Here is a 19,964-nt window from a genome sequence, read left to right as displayed (position 1 = left end):
GGTTTGGAGCCTTGCTGCTTACACAATGGCCTTCAGAGACAGATCTGAATGGGTAATACACAACACATTTGTGTACACAGACTTGTTCCAGGTTCACACTCTTCTGTGTATTACATTCATCTCAGCCCAGAAAACCCTGAGAAATGTCTTTTTTTTTCTTCCTTTTTGTTTTACAGTGAAACTTGAGGTTAGGAAAAATGTATTCCTCCCATAAATCAAGTCACACAATTTCCTACATACATTTATATAGGACTTCTTCAGTTTTCCCCTATACACATTCTCATGAAATACCTATGCTCCTTAATACAGTCCCCCAAAACTGGTCTCTGAAGCAAGCATCTCACATTCATATACTTAGATAAAATATAAATTTAATTTCCTCATACATTTTTTTTACTATGAAATTTTCTATTCACTACACACATTTGCTTAAATCAATAACTTATTTGCTTAAAGTCCCTTCCTCTCACTGGGCCTCAAGTTTCCTCCTCAGTAAAATGAAGAGATTAGACTCAGTAGTCTCTAAAGATATGATCTGACGTTCATTATATTAACCGCTGCTATATATACAAGCAGTTGTGTGAAGGTCTCTCACATCCTGGACATAAGCTATCTTTGTTATATTGAAAGAGTAACTATTCCCTACATCTTCACCAAAGTGCCCTGGAATTTTTATCTTGCAGCTAGACTAGGCTGTTAAGAAGAAGTGCTAGATAATGCGGTTCCTCATCTTCCCTAAAGGATGATCCTTGAGCAATGTAGCTGCCCTGTGACCTGATGAGTATTGCTAGGCCATCCTTAGAGGAGGTCTTAACTTTTGGTTTGTCATGGACTCCCTCAACAGATGAAACCAATGTAACCTTTTCCAGAAGAGTATTTTTCAATGCATAAAATAAGTACAAAGGACAGCAAAGGGATCAAAATAGGTGTTTTGGGGGTTTTTTAAAGTTCATATACCCTCAGAAAAGAGCTCTTATAGGTACAGATCCTAGAATGGGCTTATGTCCTAAGAAAAAAACCAGACCTACTAGGCTAAATTCTAAGGGGTCATAGTTTATTGTAGCCTGCCCTGCTGTGCTGGATGAAAGAACCAGGGGTGGGTGGGTAGGGCTTCCTTTTTAAAAATGTGGTCTCGATATGAGGCCCTTCCCCCTGTCTCCCAAGATCCTGGCTCCTCTCCTCTGTGGAAGCCTATCTTGGGAATCCTTCTGGCTGCCCTCATAAAGTAGCCTAGAAGGGGGAATGTGTAAGAACACACAAGGTTCCAAAAGAGACACAGGAGTCAGAAGAGAGAGCTTGGGGAAGGTTGGGGTGATGGTTTTGTTTTTTCCTCAGTTGTCTCAGCTTTCCTTTGTCAGAAACTTAGCATATGAATTATGGACCTTCTTTTCCTTCTTCCTTTTCTATCCTGGGGCAACCATCTCTTCAAACTGGTTTCCTCCCTTGAAAGGTCTAGCTCATAACCCTTCTCCTTCAGAGGCCAATCAAGCCAGTTGTGGCAGTGCTTTGTACAGACCCATGAGGAGAAGTACTTGGGAGGGGGAGCAGGGCAGGCAGGCGGGTGAAACAGTTCCTCTCCTTAGGGTCAGGAGAGAAGGAACATCTCCTCCTCCTGCCCCCTCCCTCCCCATTCCCAACAGACTGCTCTGGAGAGAGACTCAGTTCTGTCCCTGAAAAGCATGCTTGCATCCATAGAAAAGAAAAGGCTGGCTGGGCCCTTGTGGCCACTTGTACGATTGTTTCCTTCCACAGCCGTGTTGTTTTGAACTGCTCTTCCTGTGTTCTGTTATAGAATAGTCTTACAGGAACCAATCATTAGCGCTAAAATACCTCAGGTAGGAGTGCCAGTGTGACCTGCCAACCAATCAGATTGTGAATTGCAGTGGAAACATTGAATTCTACTAACCATTCCAGCTCCACATTAGAGATGGGAACAGAGGCTTTTTTTGGACAGTGGAGACTTATGCGCATGTGGCCGAAGGCCTGCTGCCTCCGCACTATACAGAGTTGTGTCTTGTCCGTGAAAAGGGCCCTGTGTCTAGACCTTTCCTCATGTCCTGGCCCAGGCAGCTGAAAGACCCCACTCCCATTGCTGCTGCCCTTTTTCGTTCATCACTCACTTCTATCCACAGTGTTTTAGAGCCTGCCCTTTTATTTGGTGTTTTAGCACATCAGACCAGAGTCCTAATTGTCCTCCCCTCAGGGTGGAGAATGGGCTTGGGAAGGAGCCAAGAAACTGACTTTGGGTCCAAAGTTCCTTAGCACACATAATGAAAGTGCTGTGGGTATGTGGGTATGTTTCTGCCCACAATAGAACAGGCATAAAGGGACACTCAGCATTCTTCTTTATCATGACTCAGGAAGATCAGTGAGATTAATATGTACTAATGAGCCATTTTCATAACATAGGAAGCTAAATAGGAAGAATCAGTGACTTACATAGTCTATTTAATTTGTGAGTAGGCTGTAAGGCCTTTGATGTGATATAAAATGAAACTGGATGTAGAGTCATCAAATCATATTTCATATTGCTATAGCTTTCCTTCCAATAAACCTACAGAATAAACAGAAGAATTATTTTCCTCATTTTATAGAAGAGGCCGCAAAGGCCTTAAGATGGGAAAGTGATTTGCCCATAGTCATGTAGCTCTTGTATTCTAGGATTCTATGCAAGTCTCATCAAGCTCTAAGTCTGACATTCTTTCCACCAGGACCCTAGAAGTAAGAAGTGTCAGAGACCAAGTTGGGTGATAGCCAATCCCTTCTCTTGAGATGATTTATTTAGGTTTTGGCCAAGGTTTTTGGACGAACAGGTCTGCACCAAACTAGATCTATTGATAAAGGGTTTGGGAGAACTCTTTGTACTTCTCTGAACAGTTGCTCTGTCCATTTCCAGTGGACACTATTCACATACTACAGAAAATCAGTATGTGACCAAATAATCCTGACATCAACCTCAAAAACCCTTTGTACTCATTTAGCTTGCAGGAAAAGCACACAGCCCAATGACTCCCAGACATCCAGAATGGTGGAAGCACATCTTTTCTAAGCAACTTGCTTGTTTTCCCATAGCACTTGCCTCTCCCCTCACCCCTTGTCCCCTGACCTCTCAGTGTAGCCTGTACATTGATTGTAAGCTCTCCTTTAGTTTGCAGGCTTCCCTTTTCCCCAGGGCTCTCACCACAGGTAGAAGGAAAGGAGAGAGTCAGATGGGATTAACATGGGGATATTCAGATGCTGATTATATAGTGAGAAGCTGTTTCTTTGATAGAAATGATCCCTTTCTCTGGTGTTCACCCTGATTAAATTTCACTACTACACTGTATTGCCAGGGATATTTATCAGTGACTCCAGGATCAATATTAATTATATAGAAAAGAAATTTAAAATGTCATCTTTTTTCCCTGCGTGATCTATGTATTTTCCACAAACTCAAAGATCTTAATGGGCAGGAACTCTGAGCATAGCAGTTTGGGCACATTGGGTTGAGAACCGAAAGAAGCCTTCCAGATGTTACAAATGAGAGAACTGAGACTATAAAGTGGGATGACTTTTTCCCATGTCCCACAGTTGGGGATTCAAACCTCAGGTTTTTCTGCTGTGCCACCCTATCCTCTTTTTCCCTCTGGTGGACAAAGATGGAGGTGAATGCAAGATCTAGGGCATAGAAAAGAAATACACAGGAATTTGAGACTATATCCAACTGAAGATAAGTCCAAGTGGTTAGGCTTAGGTGGGGCAGGTGAGAGGAGACAGCTCTCTAATAAGAATGGAAGTTAACAATAATTGTGAATCAGGAAGGAGCTGTGGGCAGGCTTATCAGAGATCACTGTTGCCCAGGTTTCCTACATGTCAGGGTCCCACATTGTCAGGTTAAGGGAACAGTCTTAGAGTAGAGAATCAGCTCCTTCATGAAACAGCCAGAGGCAGGCAGAAAGAAACACAAAACTAGGAAAGTCATCCCATGTTAGGAGGCTTTTCTTTCTGGCTTGGGCTCAGCCACGCCCATTGTATTCAGCTCCCACAGTTCCCTGAAGCTTGTCCACATGTTCCACACTCCATTGGAAACTCGATTGGTCCATGCTAATTCCCACTCTTTGTTTTATTTCAAATCATACACAGATAGACTCTGCAAACAGCTTCAGATCGGACAGGTCTGATTGTGTGTAAATACATATGTCCTTTTTCATTTTTATTAATGGTTGCTTCATTTTTGCATCAGTGCATGGTTCAAAGCAATACACATCAGCTATTTCATGACTCCATATATCCAATGGATTATTTCTCCTCTTTTTGTTTGTTTGTTCGTGCAGTCAGCTGAAGACATGTTAGCACCTCACTCTAAATCTCTCAGTGGAGTCTCTGTTCCCTTCTCTGATATAACAGATGGGTTATTGCTTGTTAAAATTATTAACATTGTGGTGTGGGACCAAGGGCTAGGGTGGGCAGGACTTCCTACCTCCTTGGGCTGGGGAGGGGCCAGTCATTAGGGGATGGAATGTTAACTCAAGTGGTGACTGACTGTCTCCGTAATACCAGGTCGTTGTGGCTGCACGCTCTAGTAATCAAGGCTGTGACTTCACCAAGCTTGTGGTAGCGCCTAGGGCAAACAGCTGTCCCAAGAGAATGCTGGGATAGATAGTCTAGCCAATACAGTCTGAACGTCGTGATTTTGCTGGTTGTTTTAGCCCCAGATGTCAGCATGCTTAGTTTTTAATGTGATTAATAAACGTGGCGCCATATTCCCTCCCACGCCTGAACCCAGTCTTTACCCCCTCCTCCTTTTGAAGATAAATTTCAGTTAAGAGATGATAAGAAGCTTTTTGTTTCAAACTGCATTTTGTTCTCATGTTCCACAAAAACTTTAATCTTTGTTCATTAGAATTTGCTAGTGAATATTTAGGGAAAATCATCTGCATTTTCAAAAAACATTCATTGAAAGATCAGAGGACTGGCCTATCTGAATCTGTTCCCTGGCATCAATATGTTGATTTAACAGTATCATTCAGAAAGCAAGGCAGCTGACATAATGGGTCCTTACAACTTCCCCAGGAGGAACAGTTCATGGTTTCCCAGTTCCAGTGTTTCCCTTTTCCCTACCTGTTTGGGAATCGGTGGTAAATGATAACATCGGCCAATCCAGAGCCTGCCACTAGGGCTACTTAGAGCCAGGACTCCTGGTGTGCCTCTAGGGATTCAACCCAGTGATCCCATGATGACAAAGCTCAGCCCCAGGAGTCATCAGACAAGACCTCAGTTTTGGGGAAACTCAGTAGCAAATTTGAGATGGCTGCAATAGAGCCCTTTCTTGAAAGTTTATTTTTACCAAGGTGTTCACATTTCTTTTACAGAGTATAAAATCCCCTTAGAGCAAGAACTGTAACAGTTACCTGTGTTCCTGCTGAATATACACTTCAAACATTTTTCTACCTCCTTAGGTTTGGAAGGAGATGAGTAGCTCTCACAAAAGCCCTGCTCATTTTGTCAAGGGGGGAGGGTTGTAATAAATGAAGCGGTTACAATCTCTTTTTGTTTCCCTCTCCCGCCCCTTCTTTCTCTATCTCCCCCCCCAACCCCCATTCTCCCCAGCTTTTAATGAATGATCCACTCTCTGTCCAAATAGCTGAGAAAAGAAATGCTTGAATAGGGAACTAATTTCAGAGTTGAACTTTCACATAGGAACAGATCCCTCACTGATTTGGGTCATTTTTTAACTTCACATGAAGCACTAACAAGGACAGATGGAGATATAATGTCCATTTGAAATACCTCCCTGAAATCAGAAAAAATTCTGAGGAAAAAAGCTAGGTCCTTTCTGTGAACGGCTGGTTGTGAATTAAGTCAGGTGGAAGGTTTGGAGGAACCTTCCTTCAAAGAAGAAGCAAAAAGTTTCATGAGACCTAAGAAGTAAGGAGACTTTCCCAAAGAAAGTGAGAGGGAATTCCCTCCATCTTAAGGCAACCCATTCCACTTTTTGACAGTTTTTAATTGCTAGGAAAGTCTTCTCTACAAAACTGGTTTTGATCAGCTCCTTGGAAGCTTCCTCCCATTGCATCTGCCCAGTGGAGCCAAGTGAAATGATGCTAATCCCTCTTCCATATAAAGAGTCTCCCCTTGTCTTCTGTTTTAAGTGGATGGAGCAAAGCTGACCTTCTAAGGGCATAGGGAAGGCAGACAGCTTTAGAGCTCCATAGACAAGAGACAGCACAAGTGTATATACAAGTAAAGCTGGAGGGTTTTTCCATGGGGCTGCTGAAAAGGTACTTGAATTGAACAAGGCATGTGTGGGGTGAAAAGGCTTTGAGAATGGTGTACACAAGCATCAGGCTTAGCCAGTCAGAGCAATTGAGAAGTGAGTCAAGACTGGAACAAAAATTGGGTAAGGGAGCATTGAATTTGACAGTTTCTGATGTCTCTCCCAGTTCCAATAGTCCCTCTTTTATTAGGATTTTATCAGACAGAGTATTAACAGAATAGAATGTGCTATTTCATTAAAATGCTAAGAATATAAGACATGGTACCAGGCCAGAGGTACCCCAGCCACTGGGGCGGGGCCCAGCCTAAGCAAGACTGGATTTTTAGGCTGTCTCCAAACCATGGTCCATTACCGTGACCCACTTTCTTTCTTGCTTGCTTTCTTCCTTCCTTCCTTCCTTCCTTCCTTCCTTCCTTCCTTCCTTCCTTCCTTCCTTCCTTCTCTCTTTCTTCCTTCCTCCCTTCCTCTCCTTTCTTCCTTCCTTCCTTCTTTCCTTCCTTCCTTTCTTTCTTCCTTTCTTTTTTCTTTCTCTCTTTCTTTCTCTCTCCTTCCCTCCCTCCCTCCCTTCCTTCCTTCTTTCTTTCTCTCATTCAGGAGCTCTATTTCTCCCCCTTCCTTTTCCTTCTTTAAAAAAAAAATTACATTTCCAATTTATTATCAACTCTTAAGACAGAAGAGCAATGAGGGCTAAGCAGTGGAGGTTAAGTGACCTGCCCAGAGTCACACAGCTAGGAAATGTCTGAGGCCAGATTTGAACTCAGAACCTCTATCCTATATGCCACGCAGCTGCCCCCTGCTCCATTTTCAAAGGCAAGGGATTCAAAAGCAGAGTGTTTGCCTGTCCATTGGTCAAGCACCTTAACCTCTCTTCACCAAGTGCCCTGCAGCCTATAGAGTCTCCCATCACCTACACACCTGTCTGACACCTTTATGTTCTGCCCAGCTAAGCTTCCCTGCAGAGAAGACCTCTTACTTCTCACTGAGACAGTAAGATAACTGATTCTTCCACTGACCCTCCCTTGTTACTGGAGAGAGTCACTGCCAGGAATGCAGTGAAAGAAGCAAAGCCAGACCTAGCTTGCAGTTATCTTTTCTCCTGGAAGAATAACATGGGAACAGATGCAGTTTGAAACAATTCCTTTCCTTGGTGTGTGCGTGTGCGTGTGTGTGTGTGTGTGTGTGTGTGTGTCTGTGTCCCTATGGAGAAAGGCCCCTGTAAAGTCAGTTCTTTTCTTTCCTTTAGGGTGGATATGCAGCTTACAGATATGCACAGCCTGCTACAGCGACAGCAGCCACAGCCGCTGCCGCCGCCGCAGCCGCTTACAGCGACGGGTACGTAGGGAGAGCTGAGGTGCTGGACCACCACATGCTCTGCTCTTCCCCTCTGCCTCCAGGAAAAGATTTAAGTCATTCAGCTCCCACCATGACCCCTGGCAGTTGTCAATCCCAAACTGAGGGCTCTGACCCAGCCTCCATCCTTTCTTCCCTCTTTTGGTCCTGAGCCCATCTTTTCTTTGGTAGAGCCAGGATCCCAGCATTCTCTAAAACAAAACTAAGAGTGAGCCTGCATATGTAGCTTCCTCCCTGCCAGGACTGGTCAAATATATTCATTTAGGGCCGTGACTGTCAGACCTATAAGATATAACCTACTTTCATGTCATCAGCCCAAATCTCTCTTACGCTATAAAGGGACTGATTGTTTTTCTCTTCCTCAGTTATGGCAGGGTTTATACAGCAGACCCCTACCATGCCCTTGCCCCTGCCGCTAGCTACGGAGTTGGCGCTGTGGTAAGTAGGTTTTTTTCTTTCCGGATTTTTCCCTCTTTCTCTTTCTTCTTACAGATTGCAAAAGATCCAAGGTGGCAAAACATTCTCTGGGTAATAAGAAAAGCTTTTACTTCCTTCCCAGGCAAAGTACTGAAACTACACCTCTCGCTGCCCCTTTCTGTCTGTGTTGGGGCATGAGCCTGGCATGCCACTTAGATACGCTAGGAGGAGATGAGAGTATCTAGGAGGGCAGCTTCATTGTAAGGAAGGAAAGAAAAAGGGAAATAAGATGGTGCTTTATGTGTGGCCTCATAAGTTGTGTCTGTCCTTTCGTGTGGCATTCCTTTTTTGGCTTGTGTGGTAGATTGAGGCTTTCTGTGCTCCTTGGGGAGAGTTTATAATGTATTGTACCACCCACTAGGAGGTTATGACAAAGGGCTCAGGATGAGAGATATCTAAGGCCCAGGGGTAAAGTGTTTGGAAATTCTTCCCCTTGTAACAGAACTTGGCATTTTAATTAGCAGCCGAAAGTGCTGACCAAAATAAAGTTGGTGAACTCCTTGGAAGGCTCAGAGTTAACAGAAAAGCAATGGATTTCTTTGAGAGTAAGAATAAAGAGGCCTTCTGCAAAGCCTGGCAAGACATGGATCTGATATTGACCTCTTAGAGGTATTGACAAGGAAGGGCATAGGCAGAGTCTAGAAACCTGGCAAGGCTGAATACTACACTTCCAACACTGCTTCCTCACCTTTTGGGTGGAGGTATTTCCTGCATCCATGAGGTCATGGCTCTTCTACATGAATTAAACTAGAATTAGAACAGAGAACAAAATGGAATACTTGCAATGGATATATGAGCCTCAAAGTTCTGAAGACTCATGAACTTCAAGGGGAAACCTGGCTCTTGCCCACATAAGCTTCTATTTCTGTTACTAGAGATGCATGAGAGGACAGTGTCAGGAATTTGGAGCCTGTCTGATGAGAAGAGAGGTCCATTGATGGGGTCTGAGCCAACCAGGCAGGGGTGGAAGTCAGGTTGCTTCGTGACATGTCAGAAGGTTCCAGAACCTTTCCTGGATTCCTGGGCCCACCTAAGATCCATTTCCTGAAGTGTTTCTGTCAGGAGGTTCAAGTGAATAAAGGATGATAGAAGGCCACAGTTTGTTCCATAACTAGGGACATATTAAAGGTCTAGCTTTTGATTTGAAGGAGGGCATTAATTGAGACATGGCCTGAGGTTTAGGATCTTGAATCAAGTAAGACAGGAAAATATAAATTCTACACACTTTGTCTGTGTCAGCTGTGAGTATTGGCATCTTAAAAAGAGGGAGGAATTAAGAGGATATGTGCCAGCCACAATGAGTAGGCTCTCTCTAGGCCTCATCACAATAGTGGGTTTGGGTGAACAATTGTAGGTACTATACCTGCCCTCTTCAATGGACCTCTTCTACTTTAACCTGTATAAGTAGTCAAATATCCCAATTTGGATATGATTGGGGATGTAGACTCTAAGCGATCACCCTAATGCAACTATTAATAATATGGAAATAGGTCTCTATCAATGACACATGTAAAACCCAGTGGAATTGCTTATTGGCTATGGGAGGGGGAAGGAGGAGGGGAGGGAAAGAACATAAATCTCATAACCATGGAAAAATATTCTAAATTAATTCAATAAAATTTTTCAATTAAAAACAAATAACCCAAATCAACATAATAAAAGGCAGCAGGTGAGTTATCTCCCACTTTTCCTTTGAGTGTATTAGCTCAGGAGTGAGTTTACTGAACTTTGATTTCAGCATTACAGAATAGAGGCTTCCTGACTTAGTCACGAGAGCCCAAATGCTGCCTCTGGGCTCCATAGGAAACCATCTTTCCTAACAAACCTTTTTCTGGATTCCCTCCTGAAGTTCTCCCTCAATTGTATTTTTTTTTTTTGTCTCCCTTTAATTCCTGCAGGCGAGTTTATACCGAGGTGGCTACAGCCGATTTGCCCCCTACTGAAGTGACGTGACCCCCTGCAGATGGGACAGCCCCCATTCATGAGGCCTGGCTATTGCAATATTTACTCCTAGAGGAACTCTATAGCAAGATGAAGAGGAAAAACAAAAAAAACAAAAACACAAAAACAAAAACACAAAAAAAGAGAAAATACTTTTTTATACCTCACTATGTTCTTTGAATATGTATTTTTCCTTTAAATTTCTGCCTTTAACTCTTTTGTTCCAAAGATTGTGCATTTTTCTTTTTTTTTTTAACTGTGGTAAAAAAAAAAAACAATGCATTTCCATGTCTGTATGTCCGTGCGTAGCTTATTCTGCCAATTACGGAAGAGGCAGTTTATGAGGAAGGAAAGACTTTAGAAAGTGATCCATTCAGTGAATCAGAAATGAACAGGTAGAAATACCAAATGAGTCTAGTGCAGAGAGCAGTCATGGGACTGACCAACGGGGGAAAAGAGGGTCTTTTCACTCTTTTCCCCAACTCTTAGCCTTTTGTGTTTCTGGTCTTTGGTAGGCATCCTGATTGACTGTGGTAGAATCCCCAAGCTAACGGGGGCAAGGATTTGCACTTGCATGGCAGGAAAGTAACAGAGATGCTTTCCTCTCTCCTCTTCCCTTCTCCTGTTTCTCCATTCACTGTTAATAACCATCCAATGATCACCATAACCATTATTGATCATGCACAGCTGAGGCAGATTGGCACTACAATTGCAATTGTAGTAGGAAGATTACCCAACCTGTCCTAGAATGTGGGTAATTAAAAAAACAAAAACCTTCAATAGGACACATCTTAGAATGAACTCTGGAGTGTGGAAAGTGTTCTTTTTTCTTTCATGTAATCCTAGCAGCATTGCTGGGCTTCTTTATAACTTTCTACTTTTGCTTTCAGCTCCTCCATCTGCTTCTCTTAAAACCCTTGCTACCATATCCACAAATTCCAGGGATTTAGGGCCTAGGGATAAAGGTCTAAATGTTGGCTTCTGTGTATTTAGATACAGGAATATGAGTATTAGACTTCTAAATTAAGGACTGCCTTCAAAAAGGGGCTGGAGGGGCAAACACTATAAAGAAAGGATGATTAGGATGCACTGATCGATGATGAGACTCATTCAGAAATCATCCCACCCCCTCCACCCTCACCACCACCTCTAGTTAGGATGAGTCAATTAAGTCAGTAAAATAATTTGTTGGAAAAGATGAAGCACAAGATGTCATGGTCAACAAAACTCTCTGGAGCCATCTTTGGTAACTCTGGCCTATAGCAGGCAGGCCAGGCCACTTTGTATAAGTTCTAAAGCCATAGGAATTTCCATCTTCCAGAGCCTTTATGAGTGAGTCACTTTGGAATCCACAGTCTCAAGTCTTGGTGGTCATTCCACCCAGCCTTTCAGTATCCCCCAAAGACACAGAACTGAGCACCTGGGCCTGCTTGGTGTGCATGAATTAGCACTAGGGGATGTTGAATTGAGAGCCCCTTTGAGTGTTGGAAGAAGGGTTTTCAAAGAGCAAGGATCTTGCATGTTGCCAGGAAGAGAAGGCCAATGACCATTGGCAGTGAGTTGCTCCTGATCTCTGGTCCCAATTGGATGAATTATAACAGTCAGGTGAGAAATAGTTTCCCTTCTAACTGTTAATTTGAACCAGTCAAGTGCCCTGTAGCATTCTCAAATCTCTTAAGGCATTAGTGAAATAGGGAAAATCATGGTCTGTCTGATGACTCCCAGGCCTTTCTCCATTGGTACTAGGGTGATTTTTCACTCAAAAGGAAGGCTACTTTAAGGGGATGATTCAGAGCTGGAGTTCTTTTGGTTTGTATTTTGACTTCTGCTGCTGCATAGGCTCCTCTTGGCTATTAACTAACCATGTCCCTGAAGTCAGATGTGGCTGCTGTGGAGTCAGGCACCTCGGTAAGCAGTTATTATCTTGGTGACCCTTGAAGGGCTGTCCAGAGCACAACATAGTCCTTGGTTCTCCTTCAAACTCTTCTCCCTCCTCCTGGGCAGTGCTTGGAACAGGGAAGTTGTCAGAGTATGGGAGAGACCCCATAGGGCTATTCCTAATTCTCTGCAGGAATAAGTAGAACCAGGGGATACCAAACTACTAGTCCATTGGCCACTTTCTTTTTTTTTTGGTTTGTTTGTTGTTGGGGTTTTTTGTTTTGTTTTTTCCCAAGCCAAAGTTTGGTTTGCTCTTAAGACAATTTTTGTTGTGTATATAAATATTTTAGTTAGTCTAAAAATTGGGAGGGGTGGTCATTCAATGACTTTTACAAATTAGAAAAAAGGGAGAAATGGGTTGGGTTTTTTTTATTACTTATGACTTTTTTTTTAAGGGGAGCATTTATGAAAGCAAATGTCTGAGAGCAACCTAATGTCATGTTTAATCCAACATCTTTTCTACAAAATGCCCTCTGGAGCTAAGACTAGGCCAAGACCCCAAATATTGCAGCAGCAATAGAAGCCTGAAAGGGCATGGTATAAAGATGCTTCTCCCCTACTTCTCATTCCTGGAAAGAGAAAGGGAGTGATTAGAAAAGCAGAGAACCCAGTTCCCAGGGACAGCAGTTTGAGCCAAGGTTCTCCTTTATGCCTTTCAGTTCAGCTGGTTCTGGCTGTAGGCTCCCAAAGGCCTGGCTCAGTCTCCTCCAGTAGGTGGCCCTTCCTAGTAAAGACTTCATGGAGTTCAGCTCCTTCACTGGCCTGACTTTTTGTTCTGGTTGAGGCTGAGGATGAGGCAATGCCTCCCCCTTTTTCTCCTCCCCTGAAAGAAACAAGGGTCTATTTTGACCCTGGGGTCTCTAGAGGTAGGCTCCTTCAAGCACTTATGGTGGGTCCTCCCTCTCTCCTCACTTGATTTTTTTTTTTTAAAGAGCCAAGTCAGAGAAGGGTGAAGATTTGACTCCTTGCTCAGCTTGTTTAAAGGAAGCAGTTGATAATCCCCAGACCCTTCCTTGCAGAATCACTCTGAATCAGTGAGTGGCAGCCTCACTCCATAGCTCTTGGTCCAAACTTTGTAAATTAAAGCTCCCCTCCTGTTTCCTCTGACAGCTTGGGGTCACTTCAGTGAAACCCATGACAGATGCCATGAGACCTTTGCCCATCCCTCCCTGCTCTGGGTCCTTCCTGGACTCCCTGTGGGACACAGGACCATTCAGATTCACCTAGGTTTAGCCATGTGGGATCTGGCCTTCTTAAAGTTTGTTGTAGTTGCAGAATACAAAAGGAAACCTTGTTCTGCCCAGCAACAAGGACTAGACCTATTGAGCCAACCTTCTTTGGGGGTTTGATTCTTGAAACAGGTAGCCCTATCGGAGATCTCCTGGTCAGGTTATTGTTGGAGACTTTGTCCTTGGGCTTCTTCCCTCAGGGTCTATGCTGAGTCAGAGGAAGTGAATGAGTCAAAGTTCATTAAAGACATCCTATTATTCGTTATATTAAGCAGCCTCTGAAAGCCAGGAGCGTACACATGGGGCTTGGAACATGCAACTCGAAAGAATATGCAAATAGGGAATAATAAATTCCCCTTCTCTCTGCCCAGAGTAGAGACCAGCTGGACAGTCTGGTGGGGAGTGCTAGGGATCCAGAAAGGGAGGGGGCAGGGGGAGGAAAGACGTCTACAGAGCCCTCCCCTTTTGCCCAGCCCAGCTCTGCAGAGGGAGAGCTGGGTCACTTGCTGCTTTTGGCAGCCCTCTAGCACAGAGCCCTTTGAAGGACAGGGTTTCTCCCTGGATGCTGGAGGAAAAGAAGTTGGGGGGAGGGGCGGGGGCGGGTAGTGGTGGTTTTAAAGCGTATGTTACCTGTTTGCACTGTTTTAAATATAGGAAAAAAAATAGTGGACAAGGTAAACGTCAAATGTAAACTTCTGTGTGTCTTTATTTTTCTGTCATGCTCTTGAAAATGTTGACCATTTGTAGTATACACCAGTGAAATTTGATTCTCTATTGCATAAAACACTATTTTTTGGCTCTGTTACTGTCCAAAAGCCCCTCCTCATTCCCCCCTCCCCCCTTCCTTGTGAGTGCCCTCCTGGGGAAATTGTTCCATAGTAGCCATCGCTTGTCAAGACTAGGAGCAGTCTTGACTGCTGGGGAATGAAACAGGGCCCTTCCCGGGTTGGCTCTGGCATCCTCTGGGCCAGGGTTTGCCCTCAAGTTTGCCAAAGGCAGAGTCTCGTCCTGGAGACCCCTTTTTTGGGTTCTGTTGGGGGAGAGGGGATCACACACCGGACTGCAGCAAGCTGTTCACTTCTCGGGTCCAGGGCACTAGGAATGGGGTGGGGGATATTCCCCAAGGGGTGTCATTGGCTTTCAAGGTTGAGTTCTCCTCCACGTTACCACAACTGTAACCAGTTAAAGTTTACTCAGGAAAACGGTCGATCAATTCAGCCATGGTAGTGCTGGTTGGCAGGGATTTGGTAACTCATGGAGAACTCGCCCACCAGCCAACAACCCAAACCTTGCTTTGAAGGAAACTGCCAGCCTTGGGAAGTGGCTGGGCAGCTGGGAGAAGAATGCTAGTGCTGTAAGGGTTAATCTGAGACTGGCTTGGAAAGAAAGGAAGGGGCCTCCTTTCTCTTCCCTCCCCTTTAGTATGCCAGGAGGGGGGTTGTGTCGGGGATTTGGAGAGATTGTTAATTTTTTTCTTTCCCATTTGGTTCCTGAGGGCCCAATATGCTTTGGGGTATATCAGACCCCCCTCAAGACTCCTAGCTTCAGTCTTTCTCTTGGTTTTTTTTTTAATTTTTATTTTTTCGATTCACAGTATTTGTGTGTATGTGTGTGTGTGTGTGCGTGCGTGCATGCGCATGCACGCGTGTGCGCATGTGTGTGTTTTGGCAGCTTAGTTTGGCTGTATTAAATATTGAGTGATAAATTAATCCTTTTTCTCTTTAAGGGATATGAGTTTGGGGGTTTTTTGTTTGTTCTTGATCACTCTTTCCTATGTTATAATTCTGCTTGTGAATAGCTAGAGCAAAACCTGGGGCTGATGGCATGCGTAAGCTAGGGCTGCAGAGTGACAACAACTAGTGTATAGACTTCACTTGCACCCCACAGGCTGGCCTACCTGAGACTGGGCTTTTCAGTTCAAATCATTGCAAAACGAAAAATGCCACAGAATTCCCCCCTCCCCCTTCCCTCTCCCTCATTATCCCTCCATGGCAGTGACTGAATCACCCCTCTGTGCAGTTTCTCCTGCCCCTTCCCATTGCTATGGCAAAACAGATACCTTTGGGGCATAGGGTGCATCAAACGGGATGCTTGTATAATTGACCACCTAGCCTTCCCTCCCTCCTTCCTCCTTTCCTTCCTATCTTCCTTTTCCCCCTTTGCCTGCCCCCCCTCCACCCCATCACTTCCTAGGACACCTGAGCTGCTTGCCCAGGGTCCAGTTTCCCTGCTAACCCCAGAGAAGCATCCCAGGGCTTTGTGACAGTCTCTAATTCCCTCCCCCTCTTGTTAAGTATCATAATGTATAGTAGCTTTCAGACCATACAGTATTCATTGGGTTACTCCTATTATTATCAAGTAGCTGGAATTGTGAAGGTCGGAGTAGTTAGATCTTTAGCTTTTATTCCTTATTTTTTTTGTATTACTATCCATGTGTATAAATTATTGATCATGTTGCTGGCTTTTATAAACTCTAAGCAAGGGAGGGGCACTGCCTTGGCCTTTGCAGATGGTCATGAAGCACTGTTTTTAAATAAAAGAGAGAAACCCCAATCTCTGGCTCGCCTCTGTCTCAAGTCTTTGCAGACGCGGGAGCTCCAGGTTGGATTTTGCTTGGACAAGGAAAAAAATATTTTTTCCGGTCATTAGGATGAATAGGGAAATGTGAGAGGAGGGATGGGTGTTGTCGATAAATCCAGGCCAGAGAAACTGGCAGCTCCTGGATTATTGCTGTGCTCAGTGTTCTTGGAAACAGGATCTGAGCCCGAGATCTTCAGGTGAGGGCTGGACAGTGGTGGGAATGTTTTCCTTAGGTGCAATCAGACAAGCAGGGGCTCTTCCCTCTCCTTCAGGTCTGACTCCACTTAGGGGAAACCAAAGGGCCCCTTCATGGCGTCATGCTTTTTAAATGCCTAAAATGCATTATACGATGTTACAAAGGAAATTCAGACTATTGAAACAGTCATCAAAACGTTTTTTACATTTTGAAACCACAGACTTGGGGGGGGGGCAGGGCTTCATGGTCAGTCCCCAGGTTAAGAACCCCTGGACTAGAGGATAATCCCCCAAAGTGCCTCCCACTTATGAGATCCTTCTGTCCTAGTAAGGAGAAAGGAAGGATGGCCTCATCAGCTTCAGAAGTAATATTTCTAGAGAACTTTAGAATTTAAGCCCTTTGTTCCTAACAATCCTAGAGGTAAAGTGTTTCAAGAATTAATATATATCCCCATTTCACAGATAAAATAGCTGAGGAGGCTTGTGGGTGACTTTCCTGGACTTGCCCTACTGGTTAGTAGGAGAAAGTTGGGAAGTCAGGCTGGACTCTGGCTCTTCCTTTTCACACTAGGTTTAGGGGCTGAAGGAAGATTGTAGGAGGAGACCATCCCACCCTGAGGAAAGCCAATGGTCTAAGGAAAAGATTATTAGAATGAAGAGGGAAAAAAACCAACCACCTGATAGTAAAGAGTAAAGGAGAAAAAGGTGTGTGCCAACGTGTCTGGGTACAGTATGTTGCCTCAGGCATGGGCTGAAAATTATGACCTCCACTAGAAACTTCAAGTCTTCTCTTAAACCCAAGTGGTTTAGTTTAAATATATGTGCCACAAGTCTATTCTAGCACTAAAGAAGTCTGCAGTCAGAAATGTTTCTTTTGTTTTAACATCACCTTTATTTCTAAGTTTGCCCGTTTCCCCTTTCCTCAGAACCCCACCTCGCATGGGGGAAAGGGGGGGGGGGGGGACATGCAGCAGCACTGACCCAACTGACCGTACACCAAACCTCTGCAGCGCTCATCTTCATCACTTCCACTTCAAGGGCAGGGAGTGCCCTTCCGGCAACCCTCTTTCATCCAATAAAATGAACATTCTTGGAGGGGGCAAGTGGTGGCCTTGAAGCCTGGGAGCACTCAAATTTGGCAGCCCCGTGGCAAACGCTTCCCGGCTCAGACTGAGCCACTCGGAAGACCTAGGTTTCAGGAAAGAGCCGCACCTGCATTGGCTGAGAGCTCCCTCACTCTCAAAGTCTCTAGATCAGGGGAATCGGAGGTCCAGGCATACATGGCTCCCCAGTTAGAGCATAAATTCCTCCACAGCATAAGCTTTCCCAGTACTTAGAACATGCCTGGAATAGAGCAAGTGTTCACTGAAGGTTGCTGACTGACTTATTTGATAGCCCCTAGCTCCCTCCTACTATGTTTACCTGTGGTCCCGGCTTTCTCTGCCTTGGGGGAGGGGGCGGCGGCAGCGCACATTCAGTTACATCTGTTACAGTCTGTTCCATGCATGGCATGAGGGGGACAAAGCAGGTCCCTTGGGTCAGGAAGCTCTGAACTTTGCAAACTTCCACCCATTCTACTTGGGTCCTCAGGAGAGGAGTAGAGTTGCTACTCACTAGATTAAATAGATCATCATGCACATTGCAGCAGGATGCATTATGGGACCTTTTGCCATGGTATGAATGACAGTCGAACCATATCTCAACCCAAGGGGGAGGACGGCTTCCTAGGCACAGGAAATAAAGAGCCCAAGTGAGGACATAAGGGTTAGGGCAAGTTACACATCCAGGATCACTAGTTTGGTTGACTTGTAGCTCAAGTGGAGGTGGCTCATTTAGATCTGGGAAAGGAGAGCGATTCCAGCCTTAAAAAGGACTTTGAACAAGAGACTGAGGAAGGAGAGGGATAGAGAAAGCAGCTGTGATTCCACTGGCATGGGAAACTGCTGAGTGAGGGGACTCCCTTTACTAATGTATAGTGTCACTTTTCCCTGAAATTTATGTCTAATTTAACTGCTTAGAGCATGAGCAAGTGGTATCTTGCCAAGGGTTGTTCAGCCTGTATATATCCAAAGTGGATCTTGACCCCACAGCCTCATGGCTCCAGCCCACCTGCTGCCTCTTCCAAGGATTTATATTGTACCAAAGGAAAGATGGTTATGGGAGGGGCACTACCCCCCTGGGGGTCATTCCATGTGGAGTGGAGGACAACAGAGGTGAACACAGCACAGTGGCCCCTCATCCACCAAGACCTGCCTCTCCATGCAGAGCAGCTTCCATTGGACTAAGGAGACAGCAGAGAATCATTCAGACAATTTGAACAGGACACTGAAACGATCCCTTCCTCTTCTGGTAGCAGCAAAAAGGGCAGGTTCTGGAGAAAGGGAAGAAACAGAAACTAGCTTATGACAGTGATCCAAAAGGAAAAGAGTGAAAGGAGACTAGAGGATTTGGGGAAGATAGTGGAATAAGGCAAGAAATTACCTGGTGTTCCCAAATCCTCCCCCAAATACTTTAAAAGAATGCCTCAAAGTGAACCTTAGAGCAACAGAAGTAAGAAATGAGCCGCCGTCTATCGTAAGACAGCATGGGAGGACTCTAGAAAAGATCTCACTTCTCGAGGTCAGGGTCCGGCCTGGTGGAAGTGCAGACACCTCTGGACAAATACTGGGGATGACAGCTGTGTCAGTGGCAGCCTAGACTCTAGGGTCCAAGCATGGCTGTGGCTGCTGCTGAGGAGAGCACAGCCAGGTAAGAATGGCCACAGAAGGGCAGGAGCTTGATGGCTGTTGTCACCCTCAGGAGGGCAGAGGGACAAGCTGACTGGCAGCTGCTAGAGGAGCCACAGGGCATAAGCATATAAGCATAGGCAGTAGCAGCAGTGCCAGGGGCGCAGAAGCAGAGAGGAGTACCTGAAGTCACTAATAGACCCTCAAGGTGTGAGCTAGTAGAACAGTGACCACACAGGGTCTTGGATTAGAGAACACTGGAAGAACCAAGATATCAAACTCCCCCCCCTCTCCCCCCCCCAAAGAGCTTAGAAAACAATGGCATGGAAAAACTTGTAGCTTTAGATATCATCCCCCAACTCTCTGGAGTAGATACTAAAATAAAGTTAACAGTCAAGAAATAGGGAAAGGAAGAAAGGAGTAAAAAAACAATTCAACCATAGATAGCTATTATGGTGATAGAAGAAGTCAGAGTCCAGTCAAACCCTCTTTTTCAAAAGCTTCAAATAATAATATAAAATGGTCACAAGCTGGGAATGAGTTCTTGGAAGAGTGTAAAAAGACTTTAAAAATCAAATAAGAGAGGTTAGGGGAAAATAAACATAATGCAAGGAAATTATTAAAAGAAAGACAATTGGAAAATGATCTAAAAATTTACAGACAACTCCTTAAAAAATTAGAATTGAGCAAGGGAAAGCTAGTGACTTTATAAGATCAAGAAATAATAAAGCAAAATGAAAAAATAGAAGAGAATGAAATATAAAAACAACTGATCTAGAAAACAGAGTAGGGATAATATAAGAATTGTTGGACTAACTGAAAATCATGATTTTAAAAAGTTTAGACACTATACTTCAAGAAATTACTAAGGAAAACTGCCCTCAGGTGTTTGTTTTAAAAAAAAAAAAAAACCTTACCTTCTGTCTTGGAGTCAATGTATTGACTCCAAGGCAGAAGAGTGATGAGGGCTAGGCAATGGGGGTTAAGTGACTTGCCCAGGGTCACACAGCTGGGAAGTGTCTGAGGCCAGATTTGAACCCAGGATCTCCCATCTCTAGGCCTGACTCCAATCCACTGAGCTACCCAGCTGCCCCCAGCCCTCAGGTTTTAGAACTAGAGCATAAAATAAAATTGAAAAAAATCCACCAAGCACCTGAAAGAGATCCCAAGACAAAAACAAAGAAACATTATAGCCAAGTTTCAGACCTTCTAGGTTAAGAAAAAAATACAAGCAAAGTAAATATTATGGAGCTATAATCAGGATAACATGGG

The 19,964-nt window shown here is 44.3% G+C and overlaps 1 protein-coding gene across 49 annotated transcripts in view; it reads left to right on the top strand.

The window, feature by feature from the left end:
- RBFOX2 (RNA binding fox-1 homolog 2) overlaps positions 1-15,744 on the top strand; it is a 344,250-nt gene extending 328,506 nt beyond the window's left edge. For 23 of the 49 annotated variants that reach the window (XM_056798844.1, XM_056798827.1, XM_056798834.1 and 20 more), the window contains 4 exons: positions 4,123-4,154; positions 7,500-7,588; positions 7,972-8,044; positions 9,982-15,744. In XM_056798844.1, the coding sequence (XP_056654822.1) occupies positions 4,123-4,154; positions 7,500-7,588; positions 7,972-8,044; positions 9,982-10,036 (249 nt within the window). In that variant the 3' untranslated portion in view covers positions 10,037-15,744. Of the gene's footprint in view, positions 1-1,792; positions 1,836-4,122; positions 4,155-7,499; positions 7,589-7,971; positions 8,045-9,981 lie in introns of those variants that run through there. The other 26 variants (XM_056798851.1, XM_056798830.1, XM_056798840.1 and 23 more) reach the window with 3 other exon arrangements.
- The last annotated feature ends 4,220 nt before the right edge of the window (positions 15,745-19,964 follow it).

The sequence above is a fragment of the Monodelphis domestica genome, chromosome 5, assembly GCF_027887165.1.
Source record: "Monodelphis domestica isolate mMonDom1 chromosome 5, mMonDom1.pri, whole genome shotgun sequence".
NCBI classification, from domain to species: domain Eukaryota; kingdom Metazoa; phylum Chordata; class Mammalia; order Didelphimorphia; family Didelphidae; genus Monodelphis; species Monodelphis domestica.
Note: the sequence above shows the minus strand (reverse complement) of the source record. Positions and strands in the feature narration are given on the sequence as shown.